This window comes from Palaemon carinicauda, chromosome 41, assembly GCF_036898095.1.
Source record: "Palaemon carinicauda isolate YSFRI2023 chromosome 41, ASM3689809v2, whole genome shotgun sequence".
NCBI classification, from domain to species: Eukaryota; Metazoa; Arthropoda; class Malacostraca; order Decapoda; family Palaemonidae; genus Palaemon; species Palaemon carinicauda.
In genome coordinates, this window is record NC_090765.1 from 34,370,835 (window position 1) to 34,389,047 (window position 18,213).

General features: G+C 34.6%; 1 protein-coding gene across 3 annotated transcripts in view; it reads right to left on the reverse strand.

The window, feature by feature from the left end:
• Positions 1-18,213, reverse strand: part of LOC137632515 (uncharacterized) — a 315,753-nt gene that overhangs the window by 56,738 nt on the left and 240,802 nt on the right. For all 3 annotated transcript variants that reach the window (XM_068364480.1, XM_068364481.1, XM_068364479.1), the window contains one exon: positions 409-663. In XM_068364480.1, coding sequence (XP_068220581.1) covers positions 409-454 — 46 coding nt within the window. In that variant the 5' untranslated portion in view covers positions 455-663. The remainder of the gene's footprint in view (positions 1-408; positions 664-18,213) is intronic.

Sequence of the window (18,213 nt, forward strand, 5' to 3'; positions counted from 1 at the left end):
ATACAGTTAGTATAGCGTATATATATATATATATATATATATATATATATATATATATATATATATATATATATATATATATATGTGTGTGTGTGTGTGTGTGTGTGTATATATATAGATGTATATATACGGTTAGTACATATACAATATATAGATAGATAGATAGATAAGTGTATATATATATATATATATATATATATATATATATATATATGTATGTATGTATATATATGTATATATATATATATATATATATATATATATATAATACATGCGTGCATGTGTGTGTATCTTGCTCCTAGCCGTCACACTTTACTTGACATACAGTCAAGTACACAGAATCCTTCATAAACATTACATAAGCAAACAATAAAATAAAAAATGAAAAAATAAACAAAGCTCCCTCACCCATCCTCAGCTCGTTGTCCTTCTCCTCAGAAACGGCGTAGGACATCAGAGTGGATTCCTCCCTGAACCGGTTCAAACGGATCCTGTAGCAGACGGTGAAGTCCCTGAGCTCTGGGAAGGGCGTCAGCAGCCTGGCGAAGCTGGTGTTGGAAGGAACGCCCTTCTCCTGGAGCGTCAACACCCGGACTTCTCCGGGTTTGGGGTCGGGAGCTTCGTCAGGCGGTGTTGGTGTTGAGGTGGGGAGGATTTCGCCATCTGAAAATATAAATAAAAAGGTTGTTTGTTATTATTATTATTATTATTATTATTAGAGGACAATTCTAGATGAGTAATGAAAGAAAGTGATTCATGTACTTGTTAAGGTTTACATACATCACGGAAAATGACGAATCAAAACATTGTTTGTTATTATTATTATTATTATTATTATTATTATTATTATTATTATTATTATACCAAAAATGACGAATACAACAAAAAGTGAAATAGATAAAAACAGTAAAAACGAGTAAATGAAAACACAAATAAATAAACAAATAAATATAAAAAGAAACAACGTAAGTGATCCGAATTTTTTTCTTCGCTATAATCTGTAAATCACCATTGTTAGGCCTACTTTTGCTCGAGACAACATTTTAAGTAGGAAACAGTTGTAAAATAATTCAATAGCATTTCTATCAAGTTCACGAATTAGTCACACAAACCCACGTACAAACCACAGATACACACACACACACACACACACACACACATATATATATATATATATATATATATATATATATATATATACATATATATAATCTTTGTGTATGTCTGTGACTAATTCACGAACTTACAACGTGTTGAATTATATATATACATATATATATATATATATATATATATATATATATATATATATATATATATATATATATATATTGAGCTGTGGCACCCTAGCAGTACCAGCCAAACTCGGCTGAATCCCTCGTCAGGCTGGAAGGAGCGGAGAGTAAAAGTCCCCTTTTTTCCATTTTAAGTCGGCTAATCCCCAAAATTGGGGGAACCTTGGTAAATAGAGAGAAAGAGATATTGCTCCAGACAACAGGTGAGTAGGAAACAGTTCTTAAATAATTCAATAGCTTTTCTATCAAGTTTGTGAATTAGTCACACAATGAATGAATGATTTGAAGGTCATTGACGCCGGTATCGTTTATTATAAATAAAGATTAAAAGAATATTCAATTAAAACTAGAAAAGTAAATATGTTATAAAAGTTGAATAGCACTAAGAAGACCTGCTTCCGATATAAATTTAAAAATGCCACTAGCATTGTACGACACATCATGTCCAAGGATCTGACGTACAATGCTAGTGACAAACACAGACAATTCTTTTTCCAAAAAATTTTCATATATACAACCAAAAAAAAAATATGGATAATTTCTGACTTACGAACTCTGTTATTAAAATGACTGAACCTCCCATTTATGTTATAAAGAATCAAAATCTTACAGATCTCTAAATACAACTCTTTCATTATATGGTAACTTCAGAAAATTATTCACATTGAATACAACCATATTTGTCCTGGCTCTAATCTATCCATGACTTTCAAGAGGGTATCGAATTTTAAGGATTAACAGTAATTTCATAATTCATTTCAGCATCAATAAATATATAAAAAAGAATTATAATTCGACATTTCGCTGACGATCATAATAAAAATGCACAAACGACCTAATAAGATATTTACTGCAAATTGAATGTGAAATTTCTATAATTTTCACAGGAAACTAGATTAAAATTATGTCCTATTAAATTTTACAGATTTTATTAAGTAATTCAGTTTCAGGAAAATTCGATATAATTAAAAAGATCCAAGTTCGATATAATTTGGAAGATTTTGATATATTTTGAAATATCAAATTAGGTATAATTCAAAAGAACAGATTCGAGATCATTTGAAAGATCAAATTCGATATAATTTGAGATAAAAATCGAATTAAATAAAGATCAAACTTGAGATAATTTAAAAGATCAAGTTCGATATAATTTGAAAGATTTTTACATATTTTGAAAGATTTTGATATATTTTGAAAGATTTTGATATATTTTGAAAGATCAAATTCGATATAATCTGAAAGATCAAATTCGATATAATCTGAAAGATCAAATTCGATATAATCTGAAAGATCAAATTCGATACAATCTGAAAGATAAAATTCCATATGAATTGAAAGATCAAATTCGATATAATATCAAAGATCAAATTCCACATATATCTCCTGCTTCATATTTTACCAATGGATACTGAAACATCATTTACCTTCAGTTACTTGAGCTACGACGAATGAAACCTCCACAAGGATACAGAAGACCAAGAATTTCAGCAACCCTGGCTTCATGATTCTCCCCTGAAGTCTAACACTGAACTAACGAAAGTATCTTTCAGAGATTCTTTACTTTACTACTCGACAATCGTTCTTCCATTTAACCCCAATATCCAGGTTAAAGGTTTATTTTAACCGGGCTATTCTTCTATAGCTCTCCCATCCGTTATTCATATTCTAATCAGAAAAGAAAACTGAATTTTGGGATATTAAAGCAAATTGGTCTTGCTTCAAGGAGCCCAGTGGATCACAAATGGCTGGACATTTGGCTACGCCCTAAATTGTAGGAAATGGAAACGATAAAAATGTCTTAATGGCATTTCAATTATGGGATAGAAAAAGATAAGAAAAATTCATTGAACGAAAATGATGTCCACATCGACTCAAATGTTCCTTATCTTATTGAGCGATAGTTTTATACAATTTACCTTCGGCAGCAGAATTTCACGTCTTTGAAACGATATTTCTAATTTTAGAAGTATGATTTTTTTCATTCTTTTTTTTTTTTTTTTGGCAAGCGATAACCCAAATTGGAAAAGCGGAAAGAGGAAAACCACACAGTCTAAAAGTCCCAACAGGAAAAACAAACTAACATAAAAATACATACAAGTATATGTGTGTGATACAGCCACATACATCCATGCGATAATTGGAATGGAGGGTGACAAGTTAAACTAGTAGGTTCTTCAAAATCTTGTATAATGAAGATAAATGGACATTAATGTGACAGCAGCGGGAAGCAGGTCCATGCTTGTCGATCCAGTAACCACTGAACAACAAGTGTCTACTATATGCACATGGCGGAAAGAAAAGCAGTGTTGACACATACAATTACATTGTTGCCACGATGCATAATGAAAAATTGGTCTTACAGTTTGTGTAATGGGAAAAGATAAATGGAAATAAATATCATTCTTCTACAAAATAATAATAAAGCAAATGTACATTAATGTTCATAAACTACGTAATGTAAATAATATACAGCATAACATTAGATATCTATACAGTATAGAATCTTCCCCTATATAATAAATTTTAGAATTTTTTTTTTTTTTTTTTTGCAAGCGATAACCCAAATTGGGAAAGCAGAAAACCACACAGTCTAAAAGTTCCAACAGGAAAACCAAACCAGCATAAAAATAAATTCAACTTTAGAATCTTCCCCTATATAATAAATTTCAGAAGTATGATTTTTTGCCTTCTATTTTTTTCCAAGCGATATCCCAAATTGGAAAAGCGGAATGCGGAAAACCACAGTCTAAAAGTTCCAACGGGAAAACCAAACCAGCATAAAAATTCATATAAATATAGAATTTTCCCTCATATAATAAATTTTAGAAGTATGATTTTTTTTTTTTTTTTTTTTTTTTTTTTTTTTTTTTTTTTGCAGAATGAGAAGTTTGGAAAGTTTACATTCCTAGCCTTTATTTTCGTTGCTTCTCCGCTTTATTAGTTAATGATCTTATCATTATTATTATTATTACTTGCTAAGCTACAACCCTGGTTGGAAAAGCAGGATGCTATAAGCCCAGGGGCTCCAACAGGGAAAATAGCTCAGTGAGGAAAGGAAACGAGGAAAATAAAATATTTTAAGAAGAGCAACAATATTAAAATAAATATCACTTTATAAACTATAAAAACTTTAAGAAAACAAGTGGAAGAGATATAAGATATAAGATAGAACAGTGTGCCCGAGTGTACCCTCAAGCAAGAGAACTCTAACCCAAGACAGTGGAAGACCATGGTACAGAGGCTATGGCACTACCCATGATTAGAGAACAATGGTTTGATTTTGGAGTGTCCTTCTCCTAGAGGAGCTGCTTACCATAGCTAAAGAGTCTCTTCTACCCTTACAAAGAGAAAAGTGGCCACTGAAGAATTACAGTGCAGTAAGAAGAATTGTTTGGTAATCTCAGTATTGTCAGATGTATGAGGACAGAGGAGAATATGTAACGAATAGGCCAGACTATTCGGTGTGTGAATATGTAGGCAAAGGGAGAATGAACCGTAATCAGAGAGAAGGATCCAATGTAGTACTGTCTGGCCAGTCAAGACCCCATAACTCTCTAGTGGCAGTATCTCAACGGGTGGCTGGTGCCCTGGCCAGCCTACTACCTACTTAATACTGAATGTTTCCATTCCAGGTCTCATTGTATAGAATCTTATATTCGGTAAGAGTTTTCATAATCATTTCAATTTATTTTAATAAGTGAATCATTAAAGAAATCAAAGAAGCAACTTTCTTTAATTTCTCCAGAATGGTCAACTGGGTATTCAAAAGAAGTTTCTCAAGGGGATTTCTTCAAAACCTATCAGGATTGTTTTAAATAATAGGCAATAGTATCAAAATCGAGATAATTTGAAAGATAAAATTCGAGATAATTTGAAAGATAAACTTCGAGATCATTTGAAAGATAAAATTCCAGATAATTTGAAAGATAAAATTCGAGATAATTTGAATGATCAAATTCGAAATAATTTGGAAGATAAAATTCGAAATAATTTGAAAGATAAAGTTCGAGATAATTTGAAAGATCAAATTCGAGATAATTTGAAAGATAGAGTTCGAGATAATTTGAAAGATAAAATTCGAGATAATTTGGAAGATAAAATTCGAGATAATTTGAAAGGTAACATTCCATATAAATTGAAAGATTAACTAGTACCGAAACCTTCGTTAAATTTCATATATATCTGAAATTTCGGAAATTAAATCATTTTATTCTTGGTGCACTGTTGAAAACTTAAAATATTTTCAAAAAAATTCTTCTAGATAATCTTTAAAACAATGACTTACAAATGATATTTCAAAGCAGTGAGGTAATGTACTTGAAATGTCAGATTCATACAGAGGACTGGTCCTCAAGCCATGGCTAACATCCACACTCCAGCACTCAAAAAAAAAAAAAAAAAAAAAACTACAACTAAAACTTCTAATAATTTATGGATATAATGAAACAATATCAAACAGATTTTGTAGATTTGAGAACAAAGCCCTCGGAAAAATATTGGGAGTTAAATGGCAGGACAGGATTAGAAACGCAACTATAAGAGAGATTACCAAAGTGCCATATTATGTGGATGAGATCATGGTGAGGGGTAGATGGAGATGGTTTGGGTATGCTCTTCGCACTCCCCAAGAAAGATTAGTTCACCAAACCTTCAACTGGGCTCCAAAAGGCACTAGAAGAGTTGGAAGACCCAGGCCTATGTGGCTGAAGACTATGAAACGTGAAGTAGGAGATGGTGAATAGAGAAATATTGGGTGAAATCTAACCGAGGCCCTTTGCGTCAATAGGCGTAGGAGGAGAGGATGATAATGAAAAATGATAACTAGCTAGGGATAATATCAGTGTTATGTAATTTCCACATATTAATATATATGATGTATCGTTAACGGATGTTTAGTGATAGTCCGTTACTAGTCGGTCAGAAGACAAGTACTTTATATTATCTCGCCGATAAGCGATATCGAAATAAGGAGCTAAGCTCACGATAAGAGTGTGATGATATGACAACCATTAACGTAAACAGTCGATTTCTGATTAATCCACTGATAAAATCCCGATCATTGTTGCCATATAGTCAATTTCAAATTGAAACTCAACCATGCATTTGATGTCTTAGATTTCCTCCTTTCAACATAATTCTATCATTGGTTTTAAAATTCATTTCTTAAATTTATAAAAAAATAAAAAGGGCACATGTGCTAAAACTGTATAATTACCTTTAATGTTACTTACTATGCTACGTCGCTTTTAAATTCAATTAGAATAACATCAAATAAATTATTACTGCAGTAATGGCGTCTTTAAACAACGAAACTTTAGAACACTACCTAATAATATCCATAATTATTATTATTATTACTACTAGCCAAGCTACAACCCTAGTTGGAAAAACAAGATGCTATATGCCCAAGGGTTCCATCAGGGAAAAATAGCCCAGTGAGGAAAAGAAATAAGGAAATAAATAAATGATGAGAACAAATTAACAATAGATCATTCTAAAAACAGTGACAAAGTCAAAACAGATATATCATAAATAAACTATAAAAAGACCTATGTCAGCCTGTTCAACATAAAAACATTTGCTTCAACTTTGAACTTTTGAAGTTCTACTGATTCAACTACCCGATTAGGAAGATTATTCCACAACTTGGTCACAGCTGGAATAAAACTTCTGAAATACTGTGTAGTATTGAGCCTCATGATAGAGAAAGCCTGACTATTTGAATTAACTGCCTGCCTAGTATTACGAACAGGATGGAATTGACCAGGAAGATCATCTGTTAAAATGATGATGTCTTAAAGAGAATCACCAGCTGTGAATTATAACCAACAACATTTGAAAAAGTGAAACTAAGAATGCACAGCTTGTCAAACTTAGAATCATCAGCTGAGAGAGAGAGAGAGAGAGAGAGAGAGAGAGAGAGAGAGAGAATTTAAATTTTTCCTTTTTTATTGCTTCTAATTTCTTGAGAGAGAGAGAGAGAGAGAGAGAGAGAGAGAGAGAGAGAGAGAGAAATTTAAATTTTCCTTTTGTATTTCTTTTAATTCCAAACCATATTGGTTTTAATCTGTATCATATCAGCTTTGCTAAAGATGTTCAGGGACTGTTGGGAATCAAAATTTTCCTCCAGGGCAGTTTTTGAAACGGCAACTAGAATTTTGAAGCTTCAGCAAAGACCTAGATGTTTTTTTTTTGTAGCATTTGCATAAATTTGGGGTTAAAATGTCTTTAATTTTCCAATTTTTTTTATTTATTTTAATTTCTTTTAATTCTCGTTTAGAGATGCCTTATTGAAAAAAGCCTAATGGGAAGAGTAACAAAATTCATCTTTCCACACACACACACACACACACACACACACACATATATATATATATATATATATATATATATATATATATATATATATATATATATATATATATATATATATATATATATACAGTTCACCATGCTAGTGACATTCATTCCCTTTCACTGTTATGTCAGTAACACTCCACTAGGTGCTGCTCTACCATGATACAGTACCAATTACTAATACAACGGGTTACAGGTAAGCTACTGTATTTACAAGCTGACTAAAAAAATTTTGAAGCAACAAGTATTTACACTTGCAACTTGAAAATATATAATTTAACAGACCAATGCGAATATTTTTTTCCCTGATAAACACTTCAAAATAAAAATATACTGAGAGAGAGAGAGAGAGAGAGAGAGAGAGAGAGAGAGAGAGAGAGAGAGACTCCAAAATTTGTTATGAACGTATCTTATATCAGCTTTACTAAATGTGGTAACATTACCGGATATTACAATGTACAGTACGATTACTTGGATAAGAGAACGGAAAACGTGACACCGATATTTTGAAGATGTAACGTTATTCTTAGACATACAGAAACGGTGTGTGTGTAGTAGTAGTAGTAGTAGTAGTAGTAGTAGTAGTAGTAGTAGTAGTAGTAGTAGTAGTAGTAGTAGTAGTAAACGTTACACCGATATTTTGGAGATGTAATGTTATTCTTAGACATACAGAAATGGTGTGTGTGTGTGTGCGATGAACCTTGAAAAAAAAACAATCCGGATGACTTAAAGAACAAAATCTTACAGTAACAAATAATAAAAAAATAACATGCTAAAATGCCTGTCTTCAAAATAGTTACAATATATGGAATTAACATCACTATTTCCACATACATATGTCAGTGTTTTACCTATAAGTATTGAAGACTTTCTTTTTAAAGAATAGGTCGAATATTTGTCTTTGTATACATCAGATTTACTTTTCCAATTAATGCTAAAAATATTTTCCCTGTTGAAGCCGTTGGGCTTAAAGCCTGTTGCTTTTCCAACTAGGGGTGTAGCTTAGTAAGTAGTAGTAGTAGTAGTAGTAGTAGTAGTAGTAGTAGTAGTAGTAGTAGTAGTAGTAGTAGTAGTATACAAACAGATTTTCCCCGTTGAAGCCCTTGGGCTTAAAGCATCTTGCTTTTCCAACTAGGGTTGTACCTTAGTAAGTAGTAGTAGTAGTAATAATAATAATAATAATAATAATAATAATAATAATAATAATAATAATAATAATAATAATAATAATACCCATTAAAACAATCCAAACTCTTTACATTCTTCTGTGTTTCTAACTTTATATACTTTATTTATGTAACTTAATTCATTTACATAATTAAACCCTTTTTTTTATGAAAATTAACTAAAAATCGAATTCTTCCCTATTTTGGTTTTATTAACTTGGAAAACATAAAAACGAGTATACGCTTATAATATGATGTAGTTAATACTTGCAACGTGGAAGTGTATAGGAGAAAAGTTTGATCGTTACTGATAGGTCCAAATTTATGAAAAGGAGTACTGTATTAATTTATCAATTTAGTCACGCTTGCTTTATTTGTTCTTTAAATATGTGAAAAATATAGATTAATTCTATTTGATTTACCTCTAAATCATCACCATCTCCTCCTACACCAATTAATGCAAAGGGTCTCGGTTAGATTGCGCCAGCCATCTCTATCTTGAACTCTTCAATATATATTTTTAAATTCATTATTTCCTACTTCCATCTCCTCCTACACCTATTGACGCAACGGGGCCTTGGTTAGATTTCGCCAGTCATCTCTACCTTGAGCTTTAAAATCAATATTTTTCCATTCATTATCTCCTACTTCACGCTTCATAGCCCTCACCCATGTAGGCCTAGGTCTTCCAACTCTTCTAGTGTCTTGTGGAGCCCAGTTGAAAGTTTGAACTAATCTCTCTTGGGGAGTGCGAAGAGCACGCCCAATCCACATATGGCACTCGAGTAATCTCTCTTATAGTTTCATTTCTAGTCTAGTCAAAATACTTAGGATATTTGAAAGAAGGACAGTATTCAAACGAAAATGCCATAGAAAACTCAAGTTAGAGATCCTTAAGTTTGTCTTCACAAATTTTTCAGTTCCCAAAAACAATTGATATAACATTTCAATCTTAATCATTAAGTCGTTATGTCTGAAATTGATCAATATAAATATCAACTTGATTTCCTAATTAACATAAGACAAAATAATGATTAATAGTGGATTTATAAACTAGAAATGCCTGAAAGTGTTAAATTTAAGTTAAACCATATTCAGTTTATGAAATATTCATTGATATTTAACATTCTCTCTCTCTCTCTCTCTCTCTCTCTCTCTCTCTCTCTCTCTCTCTCTCTCTCTCTCTCTCTCTCTCTCATATATATATATATATATATATATATATATATATATATATATATACATATATATATATATATATATATAGTATATATATATATATATATATATATATATATATATTTTATATACTGTATATATACACACACACACACATATATATATATATATATATATATATATATATATATACCTTAAACTGACGCGAGTGGAAGGACATATCTGAGGACTTTGTTCTGTAGTGGAATAGCAAAGGCTAATGATGATGATGATGGGTCGCGAGCACTAATTACGCTTTCAGAGAGAGAGAGAGAGAGGAGAGAGAGAGAGAGAGAGAGAGAGAGAGAGAGAGAGAGAGAGAGAGAGAGAGAGAATGAAGGATTTGAGATTCTCTGGCATCCTGACATAGGTTATTGACGCCGATACCGTTTATTATAAACAACGAATAAAAGAATATCTAATCAAAACCATGATAGCAAATATGTCATTATAAAAGTTAAATAGCTCTCAGAAGACCTGCTTCTGAAATAAATATAAAAATGCCGCTAGCATTGTACGACACATCTTGTCCAAGAATCTTGGCAAGGATGAACCTGCCATCCTCACCTCGAGCCTCAAATAGATATCTATTTCTTTCTGCGCTATAAATGGGGCATTCAGTCAACAAATGCCTCACTTTCACGGGTAGAGAGAGAGAGAGAGAGAGAGAGAGAGAGAGAGAGAGAGAGAGAGAGAGAGAGAGAGAGAGAGAGAGAGAGAGAGAGAGAATTATTTTGAGTGAGTGACGCGCAGACCAGTTAAGCAACACGTATAGGTAATGTAAATTACCAGGCGGAAGTGAATATCATAATTCAAATCGTCAAATTTCATGGAGATTTCAAATGTTTATTTTAATAATAAAAGATAAATAAAGAATAAAAAATTAATGGAGGCAATCTACGTAGTTCGTTTATTTATCTTTTTATGTAAATGGGAGATTGATTGATTGATTTGAAGTTTTATGACATCCTGACATCTATGGTCATTAGAGTCGTGAAAATGGGAGAAAATTGAGACAATATCAGCAAATGGCAACTTTGTCGCTCATAATAAAAATGACGGATGTGGAGTTAAACGGGATCACTTCACACTTTCATTACGTTTAGTGATAACCAGTCGGGACGTCTAAGGCGATTTCCTAAACTTAAGTCTTATCGAAGAGTTTCTTTACGTTGCTATTCCAATTTGCAAGAAGTTCATTCCTTACCGAATTCTTTGCCAAAAGTTCATCCCTTTGGATTGAATTCCTTGCCTGAAGTTCATCCCTTTGGACTGAATTCCTTACCAGTTCATCCTTTTTGATAGAATCCCTTGCCTGAAGTTCATCCCTTTGGACTGAATTCCTTGCCAGATGTTCATCCCTTTGGACTGAATTCCTTGGCAGAAGTTCATCCCTTTGGACTGAATTCCTTGTCTGAAGTTCATCCCTTTGGACTGAATTCCTTGCCAGAAGTTCACCCCTTTGGGCACTATTCCTTGCAAACATGAAGTCAAATCTGCTCCTGATTCTGATTTTGACTTTCTGCTGGAACCAGAGGACAAGGTCCTACACCCACGACACCAACAGGACGAGGTTCAAGAACAAATTGCACGAGTTCGCGAAGTGCGCCAGTGGTGCTTCCAGGAGCAAGCCTCTGGAAGTCATCAAATGCCTCGAGCATATGAAGCTGGAATCAGACCTTTACTGGAATGTGATGGTCAAGAACGACCAAGCCCATCTCGATATGGAAGAATCTGATTTCGTCGCCGCTATAAAGGTTTTCCAGGAGATAAATGCTATCCTGGAATCGAAGCACATTGACGAAGACCTCAACTGGAACCAAGTGAAACAAATCATCAAATCAGAGACGAGCTCAAGCGGAGATGGTCCCTATGAAGGTAGTGGTAGCTACTCAAGGGATTACACGTACCATTATGACGACGATGAAGGTAGTGGTGACTACCCGGACCAGGAGGGAAGTGGACGCCGTCCAAAGGGGATACTGGAGAATTTAGATGTATTCATCGAAGACTGGAACACACTGCTCACCATGTATAAAGGAGGACACCATACTGAAGGTAATGTAGACATAAACTTACTCTGAAAAACCTCCAACATTCTTTACTATGAAAACATAGTTAGTTTTCCAGATTTTGCTATTGTTAGTTTCACCATCGTGATGTTTTCTCATATCATTGCACGAAATCCTACATCTAAGTCACAAATCGACGCACATACCAACTAATTATTTTAATTTTATCGCTGCGCTATTGTGTTAACAGTAAAATTAATTCTTCTGTTATCAGATCTGACTCAGATGCTAAAATCTTTGTCATCTCGACAATTTCTGTTAACAGTGTTGTATAATTTATTTGCAAATATTCAATTTAACATCATATTATGTATATTCTTCACTGATCTTTGCCAAATATTTGTGATAACGGGAAACAAACAGGTCTGTGCCCAATATTTATGATAAAGGGGAACAAATGGGTCTTTGCCGAATATTTGAGATAACTGGGAACAAACGAGTCTCTGCCAACTTTAAGTGATAACGGGGAACAAACAGGTCTTTGCCTAAGATTTGTGAAAACGGGGAATAAACTGGTCTTTGCAGAATAATTGTGCTAACAGGGAACAAACAGGTCTTTGCTGATCATTTGAAATAGCGGGGAACAAGAAAGTCTTTGCTGAATACTTGTGATAACAGGGAACAAACAGGTCTTTGATGAATATTTGTGATAACGGGGAAAAAATGGGCCTTTTCTGAATATTTATGATAACGGGGACCAAACAGGTCTTTGCTGAATATTTGTGAAATAACAGGGAACAAAAGGGTCTGTGCCAAATATTTGTGATAACGGAAAACAAACGGGTCTTTGTTGAATATTTGTGATAACAGGGAACAAAAAGGTCTGTGCCGAATATTTGTGATAACGGGGAACAAATGGGCCTTTTCTGAATATTTATGATAACGGGGACCAAACAGGTCTTTGCTGAATATTTGTGAGATAACAGGGAACAAAAGGGTCTATGCCAAAATTTGTGATAACGGAGAACAAACAGTTCTTTGATGAATAATTGTGATAAAGAGCAACAAACGGGTCTTTGCTGATTATTTGAGACAGCGGGTAACAAACGGATCTTTGCTGAATATGTGTGATAACGGGGAACAAACAGGTCTTTGCCTAATAAGTGTGATAATGGGGAACAAACGGGTCTTTGATGAATATTTGTGACAACGAGGAACTAAAGGGTCTTTGCTGATTATTTGAGACTGCGGGGAACAAACGGGTCTTTGCTCAATATTTGTGATAGATTTTTATAATGCTCACGCCTGTAGTAAATATGCTTGCTCAGGAGTTTATAAACATCAGACTATTATCCTTATAACATGCATAATAGTAGTACAGCCTCTATGGAACTTCACTTCTCTACCTTGCACTAGAAAACATGATTTTTTCACTATCCTAACATAACCTATAATTCATACTGGCAATAGAAAGATTAGAAAGATTCCACACGCAAATACATTCATATAGACAGTATATTTACTACATGAAAATATAGACACCCATTGCTCATAAAAGCACATATAAAAGGCAAACATAGAAACGAGGCATGCAAAGACACGGGGGGGGGGGGGGGGCAAACACACGCATGCATAATGCATGCAGGCTTACAGTTTTGGCTCATTATCAATATTACGATGAGACTTGCAATTTTATTTGGAAAAGCAGGACACTAAAAGCCAAAAGGCCCTAATAGTGAAAATAGTCCAGTGTAATAAATACAGAAATTATAGTTAGCCGAACACTATCTTGGCGTCCATTCGCGTCTGTTTACTGTCTTTCTATGCTAGTCCAAACCAGCAAATTTTCTTAGTTCGTCAATCCATTGTCTTCTCTTCCTTCCCCTGCTTCTTTCGCATTCTCTAGGGACCCATTCTGTTATGTGTAGTGAGGTTATATATATATATATATATATATATATATATATGCATACTCTCCGATATATATATATATATATATATATATACAGTGTATATATATATATATATTATACATTTATATATACGTATACGTATACGTATACATACATATACTGTATAAAGCACACATACCTAAAACATACATCATCATTATCAGCTATAACTAGTCCACTGCAGGACAAAGGCCTCAAACATATCTTTCCACTCACATCTTTATAGAAAATTAGGTTGTTAAAACAAATACACAAAAATACTATAAATCCATATAACGAACCCAATAAGCAATGAAAGCAGTGTACTTATACAGTAAGTTCACCTATTTCTATCCCCCCCACCCCACCCCCGATCTTAACTTTCATGCATCAATGAGAGAAATTTTCAAGAGAGCTTTCGAACATCAACATACTCACAAACACGTCGAGTTTGTGTTCCCTCAAAGCGGCCCAAATGAAGATGAAAATGTCAGGGACGCGACAGCGATCCAACTAATGAAGTTTGAATGAGAGCTCGAACATTACGTCAGTCTCCCCTTCATTGCCGTTTTCATTATTTGCAGAGCGCTCGCCAGCGCACCAATCCTGGGGGGTTTATTCTCTTCAATTCTTAAGTTGCCTTACTTGAAATACTGGAGAAATGTTCAGGGTAAAAGATTTAATCATTCTTTATGAAATGCTTTCTTTTTTCCTTGCAAACTCTAAAATTATTGGCATAATAATGTACCAGACAGAAGCAAGGTTTGGCGGGTTTTTCGATCTACCCTATATCGTGTAGAACAAGTGTTAGGTATATATATATATATATATATATATATATATGAGAGAGAGAGAGAGAGAGAGAGAGAGAGAGAGAGAGAGAGAGAGAGGGTGGGGGCTGGCGGAATCTGAGGCCCTTTTCGACGATAGGAGTAGATGATATATATATATATATATAGGCCTATATATATATATATATATATATATACATATATATATATATATGTATATATATATATGTATGTGTGTGTGTGTGTGTATATTTGGTTACGCTCGCCCTCCTGAGAGAGGGTACCCACAGAGGAATGGAGGCGGAGGTGGGAAGGACTGTATCTATCTAAATATCTATCCGTAATTTTTGACGGGTTGTATACACAAGTTTATAAGAATTTTACAATATAAATGCATACATCCCCCGAAAATGAAACAGTACGTACTAAGAACAGGACAATGAATCATAGTCAACTACGCTACGACATATATCTAACTTGGAAAGGTTACAAAGCGCAATCAAAATGAAACCAGTCCTTTGGTAGTATGAATAGAACATAAGTAAATTGAATCTAACTTCTACAATCGATAGTGACGAAAAAAAAAAAAAAAAACACGAAACGAAACCACAATTGTTTTGTAATCTTATCGGATCTTAATACGAGTATGAACTTCTGTAATTACAGATATCAAGAGAAAAAAAAAAAAGAAAAAAAAATGAAGGCCAGAGTTTAGATGTTTTAAAGGCGCTCATGAATGGCAGGGGCAAGGGACAGTGACATTGCCCTACAGACAGACCATATCTACATATGATTAGCGCTCAAACCTCCTCTCCACCCTAGTTATTACCAACGAGGGCCAGGCAATGGCTGGTAATAGCTCAGCAGATAGACCTATGGTCTCCCCCAAACCCCCCATCCTTAGCTCACAAAGATGGCGAGGTTGCAGCGACCAAAGGAACTAACGAGTTTGAGTGGGACTCGAACGCCAGTCTGGCATTCACCAGTCAGGGACGTTACCATATCGGCCACAACTACCATAATAACAAAATAACCGCGTAGACAGTTAAATATTTTCTCGCTAATAATTGGACTACAGTAGTTTCTAAACATTACATAACTTATAATACAGGAATGTAATCGCATAGATGGATGGAATATAAAATGAATGTATTAGATTGAGGCATAGGCCGATGGGATGGGCAAACTACTGCCCTTAAATTTCCAGAACTGAAAGAAAATTGGTGAGGCCCAACACCCAAGAAAGTGATAGATTAGCGCATATTGAAAGGTTCTAAAAATCTCAGTAAGTAATGAGAGATATACTAAACATCTCACTGAAGGAAAATCAAGCTATTTTTCCTAATACAAATGGCGTTATGGAGGTTTAAAGGTTACTCATGAATGGCAAAGGCAAGGTAGTAGGTTGGCCTGGGCACCAACCGCCCGTTGGGATACTACCGCTAGAGAGTTATGGGGTCCTTTGACTGGCCAGACAATACTACATAGGACCCTTCTCTCTGGTTACGGTTCTTACCCTTTTCCTACACAGGCACCGAATAGTCTGGCCTATTCTTTACAGATTCTCCTCTGTCCTCATACACCTTACAACACTGAGATTGCCAAACAATTCTTCACCCAAAGGGTTAACTACTGCACTGTAATTGTTCAGTGGCTACTTTCCTCTTGGTAAGGGTAGAAGAGACTCTTCAGCTATGGTAAGCAGCTCTTCTAGGAGAAGGACACTCCAAAATCAAACCATTGTTCTCTAGTCTTGGGTAGTGCCATAACATCTGTACCATGGTCTTCCACTGTTTTGGGTTAGAGTTCTCTTGCTTGAGGGTACACTCGGGCACACTTTTATCTAGTTTCTCTTCCTCTTTTCTTGTTAAAGTTTTTATAGGAAATATTTATTTTGATGTTGTTACTATACTTGAAATATTTTATTTTTCTTTATTTCCTTTCCTCACTTGGCTATTTTCCCTGTTGGGGCCCCTGGGCTTATAGCATCCTGCTTCTCCAACTAGGGTAGTAGCTTAGCATTTAATAATAATAATAATAATAATAACAGGGCAATGCCAAATAGACTGACCATATATACAGATGATAAGCGACCTAGCACCCGTATCATCAAGCTAGGACCAAGGAGGGCCTGGCAATAATGGGTGCTGACGACTCGGCAGGTAAACCTGTGGGTTCCCCTAACGCCAACTCGTCTCCCTAGCTCACAAGGATGGTGAGGTTGCTGACACCACAATTAACTAGAGTTAGAGAAGTGTCTCGAACTCTCCGTTCAAGAGATTGGCAGGCAGGGATGTTTCCAATAGGCTACCACAAGACATTTAAACTGGAGAGACCTGTAGGCTACCACAAGACATTTAACTTAAGAAAAGACCTGTAGGTTACCACAAGACATTTAAACTGGAGAGACCTGTAGGCTACCACAAGACATTTAAACTGGAGAGACCTGTAGGCTACCACAAGACATTTAACTTAAGAAAAGACCTGTAGGTTTCCACAAGACATTTAAACTGGAGAGACCTGTAGGCTACCACAAGACATTTAAACTGAAGAAAAGACCTGTAGGCTACCCCAAGACATTTAACTTCAGAAAAGACTTGTAGGCTACCACACGACAGTTAAACTGAAGAAAAGACCTGTAGGCTACCACAAGACATTTAACTGAAGAAAAGACCTGTAGGTTACCACAAGACATTTAAACTTATGGAAAGACTTGTAGGTTACCACAAGACAGCTAAACTTAAGAAAAGACCTGTAGGCTACCACAAGACATTTAACTGAAGAAAAGACCTGTAGGTTACCACAAGACATTTAAACTTATGGAAAGACTTGTAGGTTACCACAAGACAGCTAAACTTAAGAAAAGACCTGTAGGCTACCACAAGACATTTAAACTGGAGAGACCTGTAGGCTACCACTAGACATTTAACTTAAGAAAAGACCTGTAGGCTACCACAAGATATTTAAACTGAAGAAAAGACCTGTAGGCTACCCCAAGACATTTAACTTAAGAAAAGACTTGTAGGCTACCACAAGACAATTAAACTTAAAAAAAAACCTGTAGGCTACCCCAAGACATTTAACTTAAGAAAAGACTTGTAGGCTACCACAAGACAATTAAACTTAAGAAAAGAATTGTAGGCTACCACAAGACAGTTAAACTTAAGAAAAGACCTGTAGGCTACCACAAGACATTTAACTTAAGAAAAGACCTGTAGGCTACCACAAGACATTTAACTTAAGAAAAGACCTGTAGGCTACCACAAGACATTTAAACTGAAGAAAAGACCTGTAGGCTACCACAAGCCATTTAAACTGAAGAAAAGACCTGTAGGCTACCCCAAGACATTTAACTTAAGAAAAGACCTGTAGGCTACCACAAGACAATTAAACTTAAGAAAAGACTTGTAGGCTACCACAAGACAGTTAAACTTAAGAAAAGA